Below are 16,952 nucleotides of genomic sequence, written 5' to 3'. Positions count from 1 at the left end.
TAGCCAAAATAAAATGCAAGTCGAATGAGCAAAAAGATCCCATTTTGTGATGTGGAAATACAGGGGACAGGTCTTTTCTGCAGCCAGAGTAGGCTTCCTCCAGGCGGTGGTATTGGTTCCTCCAAAGGGGGGCAAAAATTCTTCTTTTTTTTTTTTTAAGATGTATTTATTTATTTATTTGAGAGAGAGAGAGAGAGATCACAAGTAGGCAGAGAGCCAGGCAGAGAGAGAGAGAGGGGGAAGCAGGATCCCTACTGAGCAGAGAGCCCGATGCTGGGCTCGATTCCAGGACCCCGGGATCACGACCCTAGCCGAAGGCAGAAGCTTAACCCACTGAGCCACCCAGGCGCCCCCAAAATTATTTTTTTCATGTAAAAAGCATATATACATATGTACACACACGTGTACATGCATGTGTATACATAATGCATATACACGTGGTACATAAACTATATGATAACATTTCATGGAGGGAGCTATCAATAAGGAGAAAAAGTCAGAACAGACACCTTGGGGGAGCAGGGATGAAGAGGTGATTTGGAGGAAAAGGAGCTGATTCAGAGCAGGAGAAATGGGTAAGGATGAGTAGAAAGTGCTTGGCACTGATCAGACCTTCAGTCTGTAGCTGTTATTGATATAGAATTAACATCAGATATGCCAGTGGTGCTGTTAACACATGGTTAACTCCTTATTAACATCTGCCCTTACAATGTTATCATTTTTAAAAAACAAACAGCAGTCTCCATTCCTTGCTGCTGTGGACTCTGGGCAGCCGGGGTCAGTGAAGGATCTCAAGGTGGCTGGGCGAAAACTTGCTCTAAAAACCATTGACTGGGTAGCTTTTGAGGAGAACATACCCTGAAACCAGAATGCCATTGCTAACTCCCTGAAATCTTGGAATGAGACACTTACCTCCAAGTTGGCTACTCTCCCTGAGAAACCCCCTGCTATCAACTGGGCTTACTACAAGGCCAATGTGGCGAAGGCTGGCTTGGTAGATGACTTTGAGAAGAAGTTCAATGCCTTGAAGATTCCTGTGCCAGAGGATATAAATACACTGTTCAGGTGGACACTGAAGAAAAAGAAGATGTGAAAAGTTGTGCTGAGTTTTTGTCTCTCTCAAAGGCCAGGATTGTGGAATACGAAAAAGAGCTGGAGAAGCTAAGGAACATAATTCCATTTGATCAGATGACCATTGAGGACCTGAATGAAGCCTTCCCAGAAACCAAATTAGACAAGAAGAAGTATCCCTATTGGCCTCACAAGCCAATCGAAAACTTATAAACTTGAGGTGGGGAGAGAGCTCTGGCCCTCGTATTATAAATGCTGGACATTAAAAATAATGGATACGGTGAAAAAAAAAAACAAACAAACCAGTAGCTGTCTAGTGCAGGGAACTGGATTCATAGCCTCACTGATGTATATTTCTTTAAGGGATTTAAGTACTTGTACCTGACCCCCCAAGACTACACCACAGTCAGCTCCCTGAATTCTGTCCACTGTAAACACATCGAGGAAGACGGAGAATCCAGGTCAGTAAGTTATCACGTAGCTCCTTCCTTTTGCCTGTGGTTGATTTCAGCTACTGATGGGCAGTCCCTCTCTTTGCCTCTGGGCTTGTGGGTGATGTTTTCATACGGGATGATGGTGTTTGTACAGTGGGATCCCCGGGCCTTCCGGACACTGGGGACTAAGACATGTGGGACTTTCTTCAGGGTGAGCCCATCCTTGCCATCCAGAGTGAGTCGTGGCTTTCACAAATATAGTACCTCACACAGGAAAGAATTAGCTTGGATTCCCGTGATGTCCCTAGAGCTGCAAGGTTACATCTATGACCAAATTAGCCTAGCTAATCTAGCTGGAAAGGTGTAGGCAGGGAAGGGGTCTGCTCTGTGAGGAGGTCCAAGGTTGCCAGCTGTCTTTTCTAGGGAATGTTGTGGGGTTTTGTTTTTGTTTTTGTTTTTTTCCCAATGAAGTTGACAAAGTCATAATTTCCCAGGCTAGGTTTTCTGGAACGTTAGTTGGTGATACGTTGTGGGGGATGGTGAAGAACCAAGTACATTGAGAAACCCTGGTTTAAATGGGATCTAACAAGCATCTTTACTGCAGACCTTGTCAGAAGTTTTGACTGCAGCAGTGTCTTGTGAATCTGTAACAGGGGTTAGGCCGTACAGTGTTTCACTTCTAGGCGATAGAATCTTGACTGATTGATTGTGAACTAAGCGCCTTTCCTCGTCACTCTGTAGACCACACTTTATTCTAGATTGTTTGTGGAGGTATGTAGGGTGAGGATGACCTTTCATTAGGACAGCCTCCAAATAGGCAGACATCTTTGGTAGGAAGGGTGATAATTATAGATGCTGCACTTGCCCTTCTAGGAACTTCTGGGCCAATTATGAGGGTCTTAGACCCCTGCTTTCATTTCACCTCTGGCTGCTTTACCACCTTCTGTTCCCTCCCCTTGCTCATCCCCCCTGCCCTGGGTTCTGGGGAAATATGTCATCCTTGAACTTCCCTGGGCTAGAGCTCAATCTTGAACCCATGTTTTGTTCATGAAGGTATGTCATCACGGATATCATCGGGAAGGACAGTGGTGTGGGCGTAGAGAATCTCAGGGGCTCCGGCATGATTGCGGGGGAGTCTTCCCTGGCTTATGAAGAGATAGTCACCATCAGCTTGGTGAGTTTCCTATTTTATTTCCTTTTCCTTTTCCACTTTGTCTCATGGAATCTCTAAAGCAGTCTCAGAAGAAAAGAGCTTTGTGTGCTCATCACACAGCTCCGGCGATTAGCAACATGTAGCCATATATATATATACATACACATACATACATACATATATATGTCTTTATACATATATGTATGTGTATATATGTGTATATATATATATTTAAGATTCATTAATTTATTTTAGAGAAGAGGGGAGAGAGAGAGAGAGCAGGGGGGTAGGGGCAGAGGGAGAAGGAGAGAGAAACTCAAACTGACTCTGTGCTGAATGCCAACCCTGACATGGGGCTCTATCTCATGACCCTGAGGTCATGACCTGAGTGGAAACCGAGAGTTGGATGCCTAACTGACAGCACTACCCAGGTGCCCCTGTTTGTGCATATCTTATTTTATTTTATTTTTTAAAAGATTTTCATTATTTATTTGACAGAGACATGGCAAGAGAGGGAACACAAGCAGGGGGAGAGGGAGAAGGAGAAGGAGGCTTCCCGCCAAGCAGGGAGCCTCATGAGGGGCTCGATCCCAGGATCCTGGGATCACGACCTGAGCCGAGGGCAGATGCCTCACAACTGCACCACCCAGGCATCCCATGTTTGTGGGTATTTTAAAGCAAGCCCCTTGTCCTGTTTTACCACCTCTGGATGGCCCAGGGTGGATCTTTGCTAGATAAAGACCCCCAGATACACCACTTTTTTACAGAATCCCAGTGCTATTTTTACACCCATAACCATCCATGGCAAGTCTTTAATATCCTTGAAACATGATTCATAATCAGTTTTAACAGTTATCGGAAATGTATCTTTTTAGAGTTGATGTGTTTGAATCATGGTCCAATCTTATCAAATTCAACACCCAAAACCCAAATAATCCAGTTAAGAAATGGGCAAGAGACATGAATAGATACTTTTCCAAAGAAGACATTCAGATGGCCAACACACACGTGAAAAGATGCTCAACATCACTCACCGTCAGGGAAATACAAATCAAAACCACGATGAAATACCACCTCACACCTGTCAGAATGGCTAAAATTAACAGCACAAGAAACAGCAGGTGTTGGTGAGGATGTGGAGAAAGGGGAACCCTCTTATGCTGTTGGTGGGAATGTAAGCTGGTGCAGCCACTCTGGAGAACAGTTTGGAGGCTTAGCTACCCTATGACCCAGCAATCATACTACTAGATATTTACCCAAAGGAGACAAAAATACAGATTTGAAGGGGCACATGCATCCCAATGTTTATAGCAGCAATGTCTACAATAGCCAAACTGTGGAAAGAGCCCCAGTATCCACTGCCTGATGAGTGGATAAAGAAGAGGTGGTGTATTTATACAATGGATTATTGCTCAGCTGTCCAAAAGAAGGAAATCTTGCCATTTGCAAATGCATGGGTGGAGCTAGAGTGTATTATGCTAAGTGAAATAAGTCAGAGAAAGACAATTACCATATGATCTCAATCATCTATAATTTAAGAAAGAAAACGGATGAACATATGGAAAGGGGAAAAACGGGGGGAGAGGAAACAAACCATAAGAGACTCTTAATGATAGAGAACAAACGCAGGGTTGATGGAAGGAGGTGGGTGGGGGATGGGCCAGCTGGGGGATGAGCGGTGGGCGTTGTCGGTAAGTGATGAATCCCTGAATTCTACTCCCGAAACCAGTATTTCACTATAGGTTAACTAACTAGAATTTAAATTTTAAAAAAAGGTACTGAGTATTTAGGAGAATTTTTATCTGATTTTGATTGGCACAAAATGAATATCTCCCCTTTCCCTCCCTTAGCCTTTCCAGAAATATTTGCTCTTCCTAGTAATAGTACTACTCTTTCATGGTATACTGTCATTCAAGACCTTATCTTTACATTCCATTTTGGATCTTCAATTTCCATGGTGGAAAATGCTGGCCATGGGTGTCTTCCTTAGGCTTGTTTTCTAGATACCTTATATGTATTTCAAAATAAAAATATATATTCAAAATAAAAAATATATACTTTTGGATATATATATATTTATATATTATTTATATTACATATATATAAATATATAAATAACTTACATATTATATATTCCAAAATCTATAAAGATATGTATATTTTTCTATATTCTAAAATAGATGTTTTATCTCTATCATATATAATTATATATGATTTTGAAATACTTTACTATTATATATGATACATATGTATCACAGTATATAATATATATTATAATTATATATAATATATAAAATCATAATAATAATACATATAATATAATTATATAATATAATAATAAAAATATAATAATATATAATTATATTATATAATAATTATATAATATATTTTAGTATATATATTTATGAATATATAATATTATAACAATATAATAATATATATTATATATAATATATAATAACTATATGTATCCTATATAATATATATAATTATATATATCATATATGTATCATAATTGTATTTTTCTTAATTATGTAATATATATATTTTCATAATTATGTAATTATATATATATATATAATTTTGAAATAGTCTGCAACTCTCTAGATGTTACAAGGCAGTACAGAGAGGTTCCCCTGTCCCCCTCATTTAGCGTCCCCCATATGTTACGTATCCTACGTAACCACAGTACATTACCAAGACCAAGACATTGACATTGGCTCAGCGCCCTTACCTTGGTATAGACCTCACTCCGATTTCACCAGTTTCGCCCTGGCTCCTAGGCATCCTTTGGTTGTGTGAGAGACTACACTGGCTCAGAAGAGCTATGTATAAGAGCTAGGCCTTGGATGAAGCAAGAACCAGAACATTCCATGTCTGCTATCTGGCCTCAGCACACTCTTCTTTGTTAACCATATTCTTTCCGGAAGCCAGGGTCAGGTGAGCCTGAAGAACTGGCTTGTGCCCATGCTGTTTGGTCACCAGTCAGGTGACCAGGTGGCCAAGCTGTAGCTTCCATGTGTGCCTGGTGGGTTCCTGGCCTGTCCTCCCCCGACCCCCACCATGGGGAGTGGGGCATGCCTGCCTTGGGAATTTAGCAGGGCCCCATCTCCGTCTCCACAGGTGACCTGCCGAGCTGTGGGGATTGGGGCCTACTTGGTGAGGCTGGGCCAGCGAGTCATCCAGGTGGAAAACTCTCACATCATCCTGACGGGAGCCAGCGCGCTAAACAAGGTGAGTGGGTGGGGCAGGAACAGGGGGTGGTGGCTGTGGGGGACGGGGACTCACTTGTAACCTTTCCACTGTCTCCTGATGGAGGCTTTTTCTCAGCATGAAACCAGTGTCCTTCCTACTGATGTATAACTCTTTTTCCAGTTTGCACTTGTCTTGGTCTCTCCTGAGCCAAAAAAAACTTGTTTCACTTTATTTTGTTTTTTAAAGATTTTATTTGTTTGAGAGAGAGGGAGCCCTGAGATCATGTTCTGAGCCAAAGGCAAACACTTAACCCACTGAGCCACCAGCGCGCCATGAGCCAAAAAAAAAAATTTAAAAAAAGAAATACTAGGCTCTTGTGGTAGAACTGTCTTGTGTACTGCCATTTAAATATTTAAAAATTATTAATGTGGCATTACATATTATAGAAAACTGGAAAGAGACACTCTGCCCCCCCGCCAAAAGTAATTTTGCTCCTATTAAAATTTTAGTGTCTTTCCTTCTTGTCTTCTGTCTGCCTGACTCCTGGTGAATGTGGAGTTTGATATTCTGCTGTTCTCACTGTATTAAAACATACCCCAAGTGGCTGTAAAGCCTTTGTAACATAATGTCTGATAGAATCCCACTGAAGTTCTCAAAGTCTGGTTCCCAGACCTGCCACAGCAGCAGCTCCCCGCCGGGAGCCCATTAGGAAAGCAGATTCTCGGGCCTCAGTGCCGACATGCCGAATCAGAAACGTGGAGTAGGGTTTCGATTTGTGAGAAGACCCAAGTCATCAGTGGGCTCACTTGTTCTCAAATTGGGTTGCATGTTGGAATTACCTAGAAACCGAAGGAAAATACTGATGCTGCCTCCCAACCCCGAAGATTCTGCTGCAGTGGTTCTGGGTGCAGCCCGGGTGGCAGGATTTTTGAGAGCTCCCAGGTCACTGCCACGTGCAGGTTGAGGATCCTGGAGGGAGTTGATTTCCAAACAGATGGAAGAGGCCTGAGCCTGGAGGGGGTGGGGTACGGGCCGGGCTTGCTAAGTGCACCCTGTTGAAGCAGGTCCTGGGCCGAGAGGTGTACACCTCCAACAACCAGCTGGGCGGCGTGCAGATCATGCATTACAACGGCGTCTCCCACACCACTGTGCCGGACGACTTCGAGGGCGTGTACACCATCCTGGAGTGGCTGTCCTATATGCCAAAGGTGCAGTACACCCTCTGCAGCGTTGTATCTGGAGACTCTGGAATCAGCTCCCCCAGCTGGGTAGCGTGGGAGTTCGGGGAACAAGGAGCTCTGCCATGCGGCTGCGGTTCATTTTTCTTTACTCCTTCCTCTCTTCCCAGCTCTGTACTCACTGTTCTTTGCTCTGTTTTTTTTCTTTTTTTAAAGATTTATTTATTTATTTGACAGAGAGAGCACAGAGGAAATGGCAGGCAGAGGGAGAGGAAGAAGCAGGCTCCCATTGAGCACAGAGCCTGATGTGCTCATACCTTTGTAAGGGTGGCTTTGGAAAGGGGTAACTCTGACCAATAAAGAATTCTGGAGCTTTGCAGCCAGGCTGGATCTGATTCCTGGCTTCCTCCTCCCTAGCAGCAAGACCTTGGGCCAGTCTCTTACTCTTTCCAAGCGTCTTGTTTCCTCATCTGTGAAATGAGAATCACAGGAGTACCTACCCTGGGGTATTGCCCCAATGATTCAGAGCAGTGATGTGGAGAGCCCGGCACCAAATGCTACTCAAACTGGTGATGACTGGCTTGTCCGGACTGGGCTGTCCTGCCTAACCAGACGTGATCATGGTCAGAGGGGAGAAGCAGATCGCAGGCATTACTGGGGAGCACAAGGAGACTGAGTTGGTTTTCTTTTATAGGATAATCACAGCCCAGTCCCCATCATCACACCCACGGACCCCATTGACCGAGAAGTTGGGTACTACCCGACCAAGGCTCCGTATGACCCCCGGTGGCTGCTTGCAGGAAAGCCTCACCCGAGTAAGTTCTAAAGCTCTTTGCCTGGGACCTGGCTCTTGGGTTTCTTTTCTGCACGTGGGACAAAGGAAGACTCAGAAGCATGGATCCTTAGCCCCGTGTCCCAGAGGGGTACACCCGAGATCAAATGTAGAGGGCGTGGAGGGATGGGGATTTTCTCCTCTATGCTTCTCCTGAGCTGTTAACCAAGAAGCAGCCTCTGGTTTCTGGGGCTGGTCCATGGAGGGGAAGCGTGACGCAGGTCATGGTCTCCCTCCTGAAACTGTCCCGTGGTTACAGAGGTGGAAAATGCAGACATCAGTGTCCCCAGAGATGACTACCCCCTCTCTCCGTCTTTCTTTCCGTCTCTCTGTTTGGCTCCACCTTACAGATGTAGCCCTCCAGGGGTTCACCCAGGACAGACGACCCAGCCTCTTCTGCACACTCATACACGTAGAGATGTGTGCGCACATACATTCTCTCCGTCCCTCCCTCCCCCTGAGAGGGGCCGGTTTGTCTCTGGGAGGTGTATGGTTACATTCTGAGCATCCAGAACAGAGCAGGAAAGCTGAGCTACCCCCATCCCCCTAATCCCCCAGTCTAGAATTTCAGATGCTGCCACCTTTAGAAAGTGGCTGTCCAGCTGTGTGGCGCAGGAGGGCGCCCCCCCGGGGGGGCAGCATGGGGCACAGAGGCGCAGGGCGCCCCTCGGCTTGCGTGCCCCTCTCGGGTTTCTCTTGTGTTTTCTCACCTGTGAGCACCGAGGGGTGTGGCTTTAAGTTGATTATAAAATATCCAACTTGTTTCTGATCGTTTTCTCCGTCTGGTCAGGCCAGCCCCCAAGCAGACTCTGGGGCCAGGCTGCTTGGGGTTCGGGCCCCCAGCTTTCCTCCCTGGCAGCTTTGGCCCTCCTGTTACGTGGCTCCGAACCCCGTGATGGACCCAGCACTGCTCCCTGTCCAGGGATGGCGGCAGCAGACGTCATCGTATCCTCCCTCCTCCCTCCTCTTCTCTTCTCTGTCTCTCTCCATCTCTCTCTCTGTCTCATTATCGCTTCCTTTTAGAAGTTGACGATGCGCCCCGCCTCCATGTTAAATGTTGTGAGGCTGCAGCCAGCATATGAGGTTTTCGGGGCACGTGGTCCCTTTCCCAAATCCCACCTTTTGAAGGTGTCCCATCAACTCTATTTGCGTCTTGGGCTGATCCTTAGGATTAGGATCTCCATGTGTTTGGCATTGACAGGAGCTGCTGAATTCCTGCCTTGGAGTATTTTCTGCAGCCCTGTTTTTTGGGGGGATTTTTTGGTTGTTGTTTTGTTTTGTTTTTTAACGGGATTGGGATCTGTATGGTTTTCTGGAGAAGCAGGTGTTTGGGCCGTCAATGCCAGGTTATCTGGCCCACCAGGCAGACCCTAAGGACCCTCATCAACCCCACCCCTTGGCCTGGGCTTCTGTCCTCCTGTCTGCAGCTCTGAAGGGATCCTGGCAGAGTGGATTCTTCGACCATGGCAGTTTCAAGGAAATCATGGCACCTTGGGCCCAGACTGTGGTAACAGGACGAGCAAGGTAACCTTGAAGACGGGGCAGGCTGCACTCAGCTAGCCTCCCCAGACATTGGGACCCCCAGGCACTAGACCAGAGGCCCTTTCCTCTCAGGTGACCCCCAAGAGCATTTTGCTTTGGCATCAGGATTTTCTGAAAGAAAAACCAACCTGGGGGATTGTTTTCTGGATGATGAACTTCTTCATAAAGTCTGGATTTTTCTGGGGCCTTAGCAGACCTCTCAGCTAGCTTGTTGCTGGCGGCCAGCACCCTGGCCCCTAGTGTCTGTCCCTGGGGCAGGGATCCATAGCCACAGGGGCCATGGGCCCCTCGGGGAATTAGAAGACAGCTCTGGGTGCTCCCTCCAGAAAACAGCACACACACTCCAAACTAGGAATTTCCTTTCAGAAGGGCCAGGGTCAGAAACCCCCTCGTCTACACACAGCTGGTGGATGGCTTAAATGCTTGAATGCTCCCAGAGCTGAGCATCTCACTCCTCAGCAGTGTAGTCCTCCTCTTTTCAGATATATCCCGCTCCCAGCAAGATCCTTCCTACACAGAGCCCAAAGCAGTGTCCTTATAATTACTGTTCAGATTCCTGGCACGATGTCGTTGCTACGGGTTCCAACTCCGGAGTCTGACCTGAGGCCAAGCCCGGCTGTGTCACTCACCCTCTCTGGGCCTCCACGTCCTCCTCTGCAGAGTGGGGTTGATAATCCTACTAAACCACAAGGGAGGACTGTTTTGATGATGAATGTTAAGCACTTATAACATCATAAATGCGGGCGCCTGGGAGGCTCAGTCAGTGAAGCAGCCAGCTCTTGATCTCCACTCAGGTCTCGATCTCGGGGTCGCAAGTTCAAGGCCCACGTTGGGCTCCATGCCAGGCGTGGAACCTACTTAATAAAAAAAAAAAAAAAAATCAATCACAAATGCTCTGTAAGTGGTAGGGGCTGCCAGTACTGTCTTTATTGTTGCTGTTGTTTCTCTCCAGGCAATAAATACGTATTAAAATACTAACCATGAAGCCAGGCATTACAGCTGGTCACTTTTCCATAAGTGTTTTATTTTAAAAACACTTTTTTAAAACCGCAAATGAGATCTTTTCCCCCTTCCGCCTGGAGACCCTTCCTTTTTTGAAAGACTTGCCCTCCCCACGGTCCCTGAGAGCATAAACAAGAGTAACCCAGGGTCGCACCCGGCACAGGGCCGGCTGGGAGCTTGCAGGGACGGTTACTGATGTCACAGAATCCCCCCTGAGCAGAAGCTCTTGCAGGCTCGGCATCCCTCGACTCTTCCAAATGGGTCTGTGCCTAGACCCACCCTGTCTCGCGTGGTAGCTGCTGGCTATGGGTGACCGTGTAAACCTAGTTGAGTTGAAAGAGAACCCCCTTCCTCTGTTGCACTCGCCATGCCTCAAGTGCTCAGGAAGTAGCTCCTCTCAGCTGCTGTCCTGGATGGCACAAGACTGAGAACGTGCCAACATCGCAGAAAGTTCTAGTGGACAGCACTGCTCCTGTCCCTGCAGTGGCCTGGCCGTCCCTGTTACCACCACAACTGGTGCCCCCAAGAGGGGCGCCAACAGCCCCTTTCCAGCCCACCAGCTTGTTAGGAGGCTCTAACTGCTTTGGAAACTTCCAAAGAAGTGCTTCCAAGAGAATGCCCCACTCGAGTGAAAAGAGTGCTGTCTTCTGCCTGCCCCCCTCCCCACCATGAGCACCGTATACCCAGGATGCCTATAGGATGTCCCCCAAGGCCTAGAGGACCCATGTACCCTGAGTCCACGGGGGGTGTGGCCTGGCTGACCCAGCCTGGCTGACCCACGCCGGGCCTCGCAGGCTGGGGGGTATCCCTGTTGGAGTGATCGCCGTGGAGACGCGGACCGTGGAGGTGGTGATTCCTGCGGACCCTGCCAACCTGGATTCAGAGGCGAAGGTGAGGGGTCTGGGAACTTGGGACTACTGTTCCTGCTGGCTTCACCAACAAAGAGCGGGTCCTGGGTGGTCACATGCTGGAGCCTGGGGTGAGTCCTTGGCCCTGGGGTCCCATTTCTCCAGCACGGTTTCTGAGGGATGCATAAATGCCCCACATGGTGTTTCTTCTTCTTTAGAGGGTGACAGGTCCCTGGGAATCCTCCCTGCCTTCTGCCTCCATCCTTGTCACTGTTTCTAGGGTGGGCCGCGGCACATGCTAGGAGGAGCTCAGAAGGCAGGGGGCGGGACCCAGGACTCTGTAGTCGGGACTAGCTAACCTTTGAGCCTGAAATGAGCCAAAAGGAACCTATAGCCCATGGAGGCAAGCACAGCCCCTCACAGACTAGCTTTGGGCCCTCCCTGTGAGCCCTGGTTCTGAGGCAGGTGCCAACACAGACCAGATTGCCTGCCCTCTAGGATGGGGCTCAGATGACTGTCCCCGTGTCCCCTTGCCACTCTCACAGAGAGGAGTCTGATCCAGGCCACTCCGTGTTTCAGATAATCCAGCAGGTGGGCCAGGTGTGGCTCCCAGACTCGGCCTACAAGACAGCCCAGGCCATCAAGGATTTTAACCGAGAGAAGTTGCCCCTGATAATCTTTGCCAACTGGAGGGGGTTCTCCGGTGGCATGAAAGGTACAGCTGTCTCTCCTCTGGGTGTCCCAAAGCAGCGGAGTCAGCACCCAGGAGAGGGAGGCCCCGTCAATGTAGTGCTATGGTTCTCCTCTGTATGGCTTCGTCATCCTCTTAGCTGAGGTCCTGAGGACGGGACCAGTTCAGGTCACATCTCATTTTACAGATAAGGACATGAGGGTTCCCCGTGTGACTTTCCGGAGGTCACACTGTGAGGGGCAGGGCCAGGAGGGCAGCTCTGGTAATTTTCCTCCTGTGAAGAGGCTAAGACCAACCCGAGAGGCCCGAGGGGGCTATTTGATGAGTTGATCACTGGCATATGGTGTCAGCTCTCGGTGTGACGATGGCTGATTGTACTGTGCACTGTAACCACGTAAGGTGTCTGGTACTTGGTGGAAAATAAGGGCCACGCTATGTGTGGGCAGGAGGCAAGGAGCTGTTATTGCGGGGCAGGGGGCCAGGCATTGGTGAGGGCATCCCAGAGTCAGAGCTGGAAGGAATCTTTGGGATGGCCCTATGCCTCCTATTTACAGATGGGGACACTGAGGCCCAGGCAGGGAGAGTGACATGTCCAAGGTCACATGTGTGGTCAGGGTGTCCTCTGTACCTGGGCCCACTCCTGACTCCCAGCCCAGAGATCTTTCCGTGGTGCCTCCAAGCATCTTGGCTGATCACACTTTCTTGGGATCCCCAGGATGATGAGGGCTACGGGCTTGGCACGTGGATAGGTGCTAGGGCTGGAGGCCTCCTCACCAGGTGACTGCTTTGCTTGGCAGACATGTACGACCAGATGCTAAAGTTCGGAGCCTACATCGTGGACAGCCTCAGGCAGTATAAACAGCCCATCCTGTCCTATATCCCACCCAACGCAGAGCTCCGGGGAGGCTCCTGGGTGGTCATGGACTCCTCCATCAACCCCCTGTGCATAGAATTGTACGCAGACAAGGAAAGCAGGTGGGTGTGTCTCCCTCAATCTGGCTGAGTCAGATTACTTATTCTCAGCCCTCGTCCTCAGATGCTGTTGTCACCTTTGAGTCGCTGGCCAGGGATTACCAGGGCATTGAGATCCTTTTTTTTTTTTTAAGGGTTTATTTATTTATTTATTTGAGAGAGGGAGAGAGAGAGCATGAGTAGGGGGGAACAGCAAAAGGAGAGGGAGAGCAGACTCCCCACTGAGCAGGGAGCCTTTTGTGGGGCTCCATCCCAGGACCCTGGGATCATGACCTGAGCAGAAGACAGACGTTTAACCAACTGAGCCACCCATGTGCCTGGCATTCTGACTTTCTGAAGGATGGAGAGCATCCAGCTTTAGCAAACTGAAGCTAGCATCCAGTGCACAAGTAGATTTTTTCAGTAGAGGGGCGCCTGGGTGGGTCAGTTGGTGAAGCATTTATTGTGAAGACTTACTGGGTACCTGCTATGTGCCAGGCATTATGGCAGACATCGTGATGTGCAAATGAGCCAAACCTGTCCTGCCTTCAGTGCACCGAGACCCTCATGGGGTATTGTTGAGGCTCCATCACTCAACTGTTGAGGCTCCAGGCCTCCAGGAGGGCTCAGGACACAAGCAGCCTCCAGTGAACTTCTCACTCTGGCCACCAGGAAGCTCAAAGCTCCATGGAGTATTCCTCAGGGCTTCCAAGCTATCGAAGGATGGGGAGGGGGCAGTCTGAAGTGTGAGTGAGAGGCTTGAAATGGGAGGCCAGCTCCCACTGAACCATGCATTGTGACTCCGTGAACTCTAAAGGAGATCAGAAACAGTACTGTGGCCTGAAGAGAACAGACATTAGGAGAGACTGAAGAGCAGGAGAGCTAGGCCGTTCTGGAGAAAACCATATGCTTACAGAGCTGAAAGGGCCTTTCAGAGCTCAGAAAACTTGATTTTAAAATGTAGGCTCAGGCCCTTATTTTATGGCTGTAGAAGCAGATGACGGGAGAGTCCCCTCAGACGTGCACAAGTCACAGAGTGAGTCTGTGAAAGAGCTAAGAGGTCACACGCAGGTTTCCTAGCTCTCCTGCTTCGACCCCATGTCTCCTGGCCATTGCTTGTCAGGGAACACTGCCTACACTTCCGCCCCTCCCTCTTCTTTTCTCAGGGCGAATATTCTGGAGCCGGAGGGAACGGTGGAGATTAAGTACAGAAAGAAAGATCTGATCAAGACCATGAGAAGGATTGACCCAACTTACAAGAAGCTCGTGGAACAGCTAGGTGAGAGGGTTAGAAGTGCCTCATCTCTCAGAGGGCAAGAGGGGCCCGCCCGCTCCGCTACCAGGGCCTTCTAGCACGGTGAAAACAAAGTGAAACGTGCCAAAACACAGCCATAAAAATGGTGAGATGTTTTCAGTGATCAGTGTAGCAAACTCAACCCCTCTAACGTTAAAAAATTATGTGTAGTGCCTTAGTGTTTTTATTTCTCAACACACCCAAAATATAAAAAATGGAAGTATTTGGGACCAGCGAAGAAGATAAGCATTTTCACAAGATGTCCTTTTAGAATTGTCCATCAGACAAAATATTTTACCAGTTTTGTTTAAATGATAGCTTTGTTTCTCCTGTAACCTTAGGTGTAATTCTGTTTAAAAGTCCATATTGGGGGCACTTGGGTGGCTCAGTCAGTTCATCGTCTGACTCTTGATTTTGGCTCAGGTTCTTTTTCTTTTGTTAGAGATTTTATTTATTTATTTGACAGACACATCACAAGCAGGCAGAGAGAGAGGGGGTAAGCAGACTCCTTGCTGAGCAGAGAGCCCGATGCAGGGCTTGATCCCAGCACCCCAAGATCATGACCTGAGCTGAAGGCAGAGGCTTAACCCATTGAGCCACCCACGTGCCCCTGACTCAGGTTCTGACACCAAGGTTGTGAGACTGACTCCCATATTGGGCCCCACGCTGGCTGTGGAGCCTGCTTCAGATTTTCTCTGTCCCTCTCCCTCCGCCCTTCCTTCCCCTGCTCATTCACTCACTCACTCTCTTAAAAAAAAAAAAAAAAAGCCCATACTGGATGGTGATATCTTTGTAGCTGTGCTCTGTAGAAGGTTTATCCGTGTGTGTGTGTGTGTGTGTGTGTGTGTGTTATTTCTTTGGTTTGGTGTCAGGGTAATGCCGATCTCTTAGAATGAGTTGTGAAGTGTTCTCTCCTATATCCCGAGTTTGAATTGGTATTATTTCTTTAAATCTTTGGTGGGAGGTTTCTAACTACAAATGCCTCTCTGTTATGCACAGGACTATTCAGGTTATCTGGTTTCTTCTTGGCAGAGCTTCCCTAATTTATTTATCTCAAAGAAATTGTCTGTTTCTTCTAAGGTGTGAAATTGCCAAGAGTTGTTTATAATCTTCCCTTCTATGTCTTTTGCAATATGCAAAGCGCATAGTTCTTTCTGATAAAAGGGGGCATCTTCACAGTTGCGTGCTCAAGGCCGTCTTGCCATTGTGAGTGCCTGTCTGAGACGGCAAGAGCCGCTTGATTTGGGGGTACAATCGAAATTCCAGTGAAGGCCCGTGCCACAAAGCCTGGTTTGTGCCCTTGCCCACAGGAACACCAGGGCTCTCGGACAAGGACCGCAAGGACCTGGAGGGCCAGCTGAAGGCCCGGGAGCAACTGCTGCTGCCCATCTATCACCAGGTGGCGGTGCAGTTCGCCAGCCTCCACGACAAGCCCATCTGCATGCTGGAGAAGGGTGCCCTCGCTGTAAGGGCCCGTGGCTGTGGGGCAGGGTGTGAGGGGTCCAGCCCAAGGTGGTTTGGTTTCCAAACAGGAGGCGATCTGGGCGGGAGTGCCACACATTAGAATCTCCTGGGGAGCTATTAAAAAAAAGAAAAAGAAAAAAATCCCAGGGCCCTGGTTGCTCTCCAGACCAATTCAATCAGAGTCTGGGGGAGGCGGGGTGGGAGCTGGGCATCAGCGTGCTTTCAAATCCCCAGGAAGTTCTAACAGGCAGCGAGGTTTGGGAACCACCAGTCTAATGTGTGTGTGTGTGTGTGTGCACGCGTGCGCGGCGCGCACAACTGCCAGGGTTACAGTTGGGACGGATTGGTCCTGCCCTGCACTCCCCCAGCACTGCTGATCCCGAGCCCCACCCCATTGCGCTGTCCCTGAGAGGATATCCTACAGTCAGCCTACTACCCTGTTTGGGGTGCTCCCTCCCAGCCTAAGCTCTGCTTGCCTCTGCTGAACCAGTGTTGGCTGCTGGTGCCGTCTCGCCTCTGCCACCTCCCCAGGGCAGGGGCCTCTGCCTCCCCGAAAGCCTCAGTTGCCTGGTCTGCAAAATGGGAATGATCAGAGAGCCATGCCTCGTGCAGGCCCTAGCCCCAGATGGCGCCCTGCATCCCCTCCCAGAGGGTTCAGGCCTGGCTGGGGCTTGTCCACAGGACATCTTGGAATGGAAGACCTCACGCACCTTTCTGTATTGGCGCCTGCGCCGCCTCCTGCTGGAGGACCAGATCAGGCAGGAGATCCTGCAGGCCAGCCCTGAGCTGAGCCACGTGCACATCCAGTCCATGCTGCGGCGCTGGTTCGTGGAGACCGAGGGGGCCGTCAAGGTGGGCCTGGGGCCTGGGGTGGAGATGGGGGGGTGGGGGGCAGAGGCTAGCCTGCTGGGCGGTGGGGGTCTCTCTCTGAGCCAGCCTCTCCCCCTCCCCCAGGCCTACATGTGGGACAATAACCAGATGGTGGTACGGTGGCTGGAACAGCACTGGCAGGCGGGGGACAGCCTGCACTCCACCATCCGCGAGAACATCAAGTGCCTAAAGCGTGACTCCGTCCTCAAGGCCATCAGAGGGTGAGTGGCCACATCACCCCCTTGCCCATCCCTTGGACTTATCGGCAAGTGCAGGGACCACAGTTTTCTTCCAGTTGCCCAACTCCAGAACGGCTGCATGGTCCCTGGGCCTTGGGCTCATGGCTGCATTCCTTGCTGGAGTCTATAGGGTAACTTGTCCAAGGTCACAGCCGTTGCGCTGTGTGTGTGTGTGTGTGTGTGTTTCC

The 16,952-nt window shown here is 49.1% G+C and overlaps 1 protein-coding gene and 1 pseudogene across 5 annotated transcripts in view; both read left to right on the top strand.

Moving 5' to 3' along the window:
* Positions 1 to 16,952, top strand: part of ACACB (acetyl-CoA carboxylase beta) — a 122,094-nt gene that overhangs the window by 103,896 nt on the left and 1,246 nt on the right. For 4 of the 5 annotated variants that reach the window (XM_004779103.3, XM_004779106.3, XM_004779108.3 and 1 more), the window contains 13 exons: positions 1,435 to 1,532; positions 2,559 to 2,679; positions 5,782 to 5,892; positions 6,918 to 7,061; positions 7,726 to 7,846; positions 9,291 to 9,387; positions 11,202 to 11,298; positions 11,835 to 11,970; positions 12,744 to 12,921; positions 14,064 to 14,176; positions 15,502 to 15,656; positions 16,337 to 16,507; positions 16,610 to 16,746. In XM_004779103.3, coding sequence (XP_004779160.1) covers positions 1,435 to 1,532; positions 2,559 to 2,679; positions 5,782 to 5,892; positions 6,918 to 7,061; positions 7,726 to 7,846; positions 9,291 to 9,387; positions 11,202 to 11,298; positions 11,835 to 11,970; positions 12,744 to 12,921; positions 14,064 to 14,176; positions 15,502 to 15,656; positions 16,337 to 16,507; positions 16,610 to 16,746 — 1,679 coding nt within the window. Of the gene's footprint in view, positions 1 to 1,434; positions 1,533 to 2,558; positions 2,680 to 5,781; positions 5,893 to 6,917; positions 7,062 to 7,725; positions 7,847 to 9,290; positions 9,388 to 11,201; positions 11,299 to 11,834; positions 11,971 to 12,743; positions 12,922 to 14,063; positions 14,177 to 15,501; positions 15,657 to 16,336; positions 16,508 to 16,609; positions 16,747 to 16,952 lie in introns of those variants that run through there. The other variant, XM_045076726.1, reaches the window with a different exon arrangement.
* On the top strand, positions 360 to 1,428 carry LOC101681524 (annotated as a pseudogene).

This window comes from Mustela putorius, unplaced genomic scaffold (assembly GCF_011764305.1).
Source record: "Mustela putorius furo isolate JIRA1106 unplaced genomic scaffold, ASM1176430v1.1 tig00000193_pilon_pilon_pilon, whole genome shotgun sequence".
Classification (NCBI taxonomy): Eukaryota; Metazoa; Chordata; class Mammalia; order Carnivora; family Mustelidae; genus Mustela; species Mustela putorius.
The sequence above is the reverse complement of the archived record's forward strand: the minus strand, read 5'-3'. Positions and strand labels throughout refer to the sequence as shown.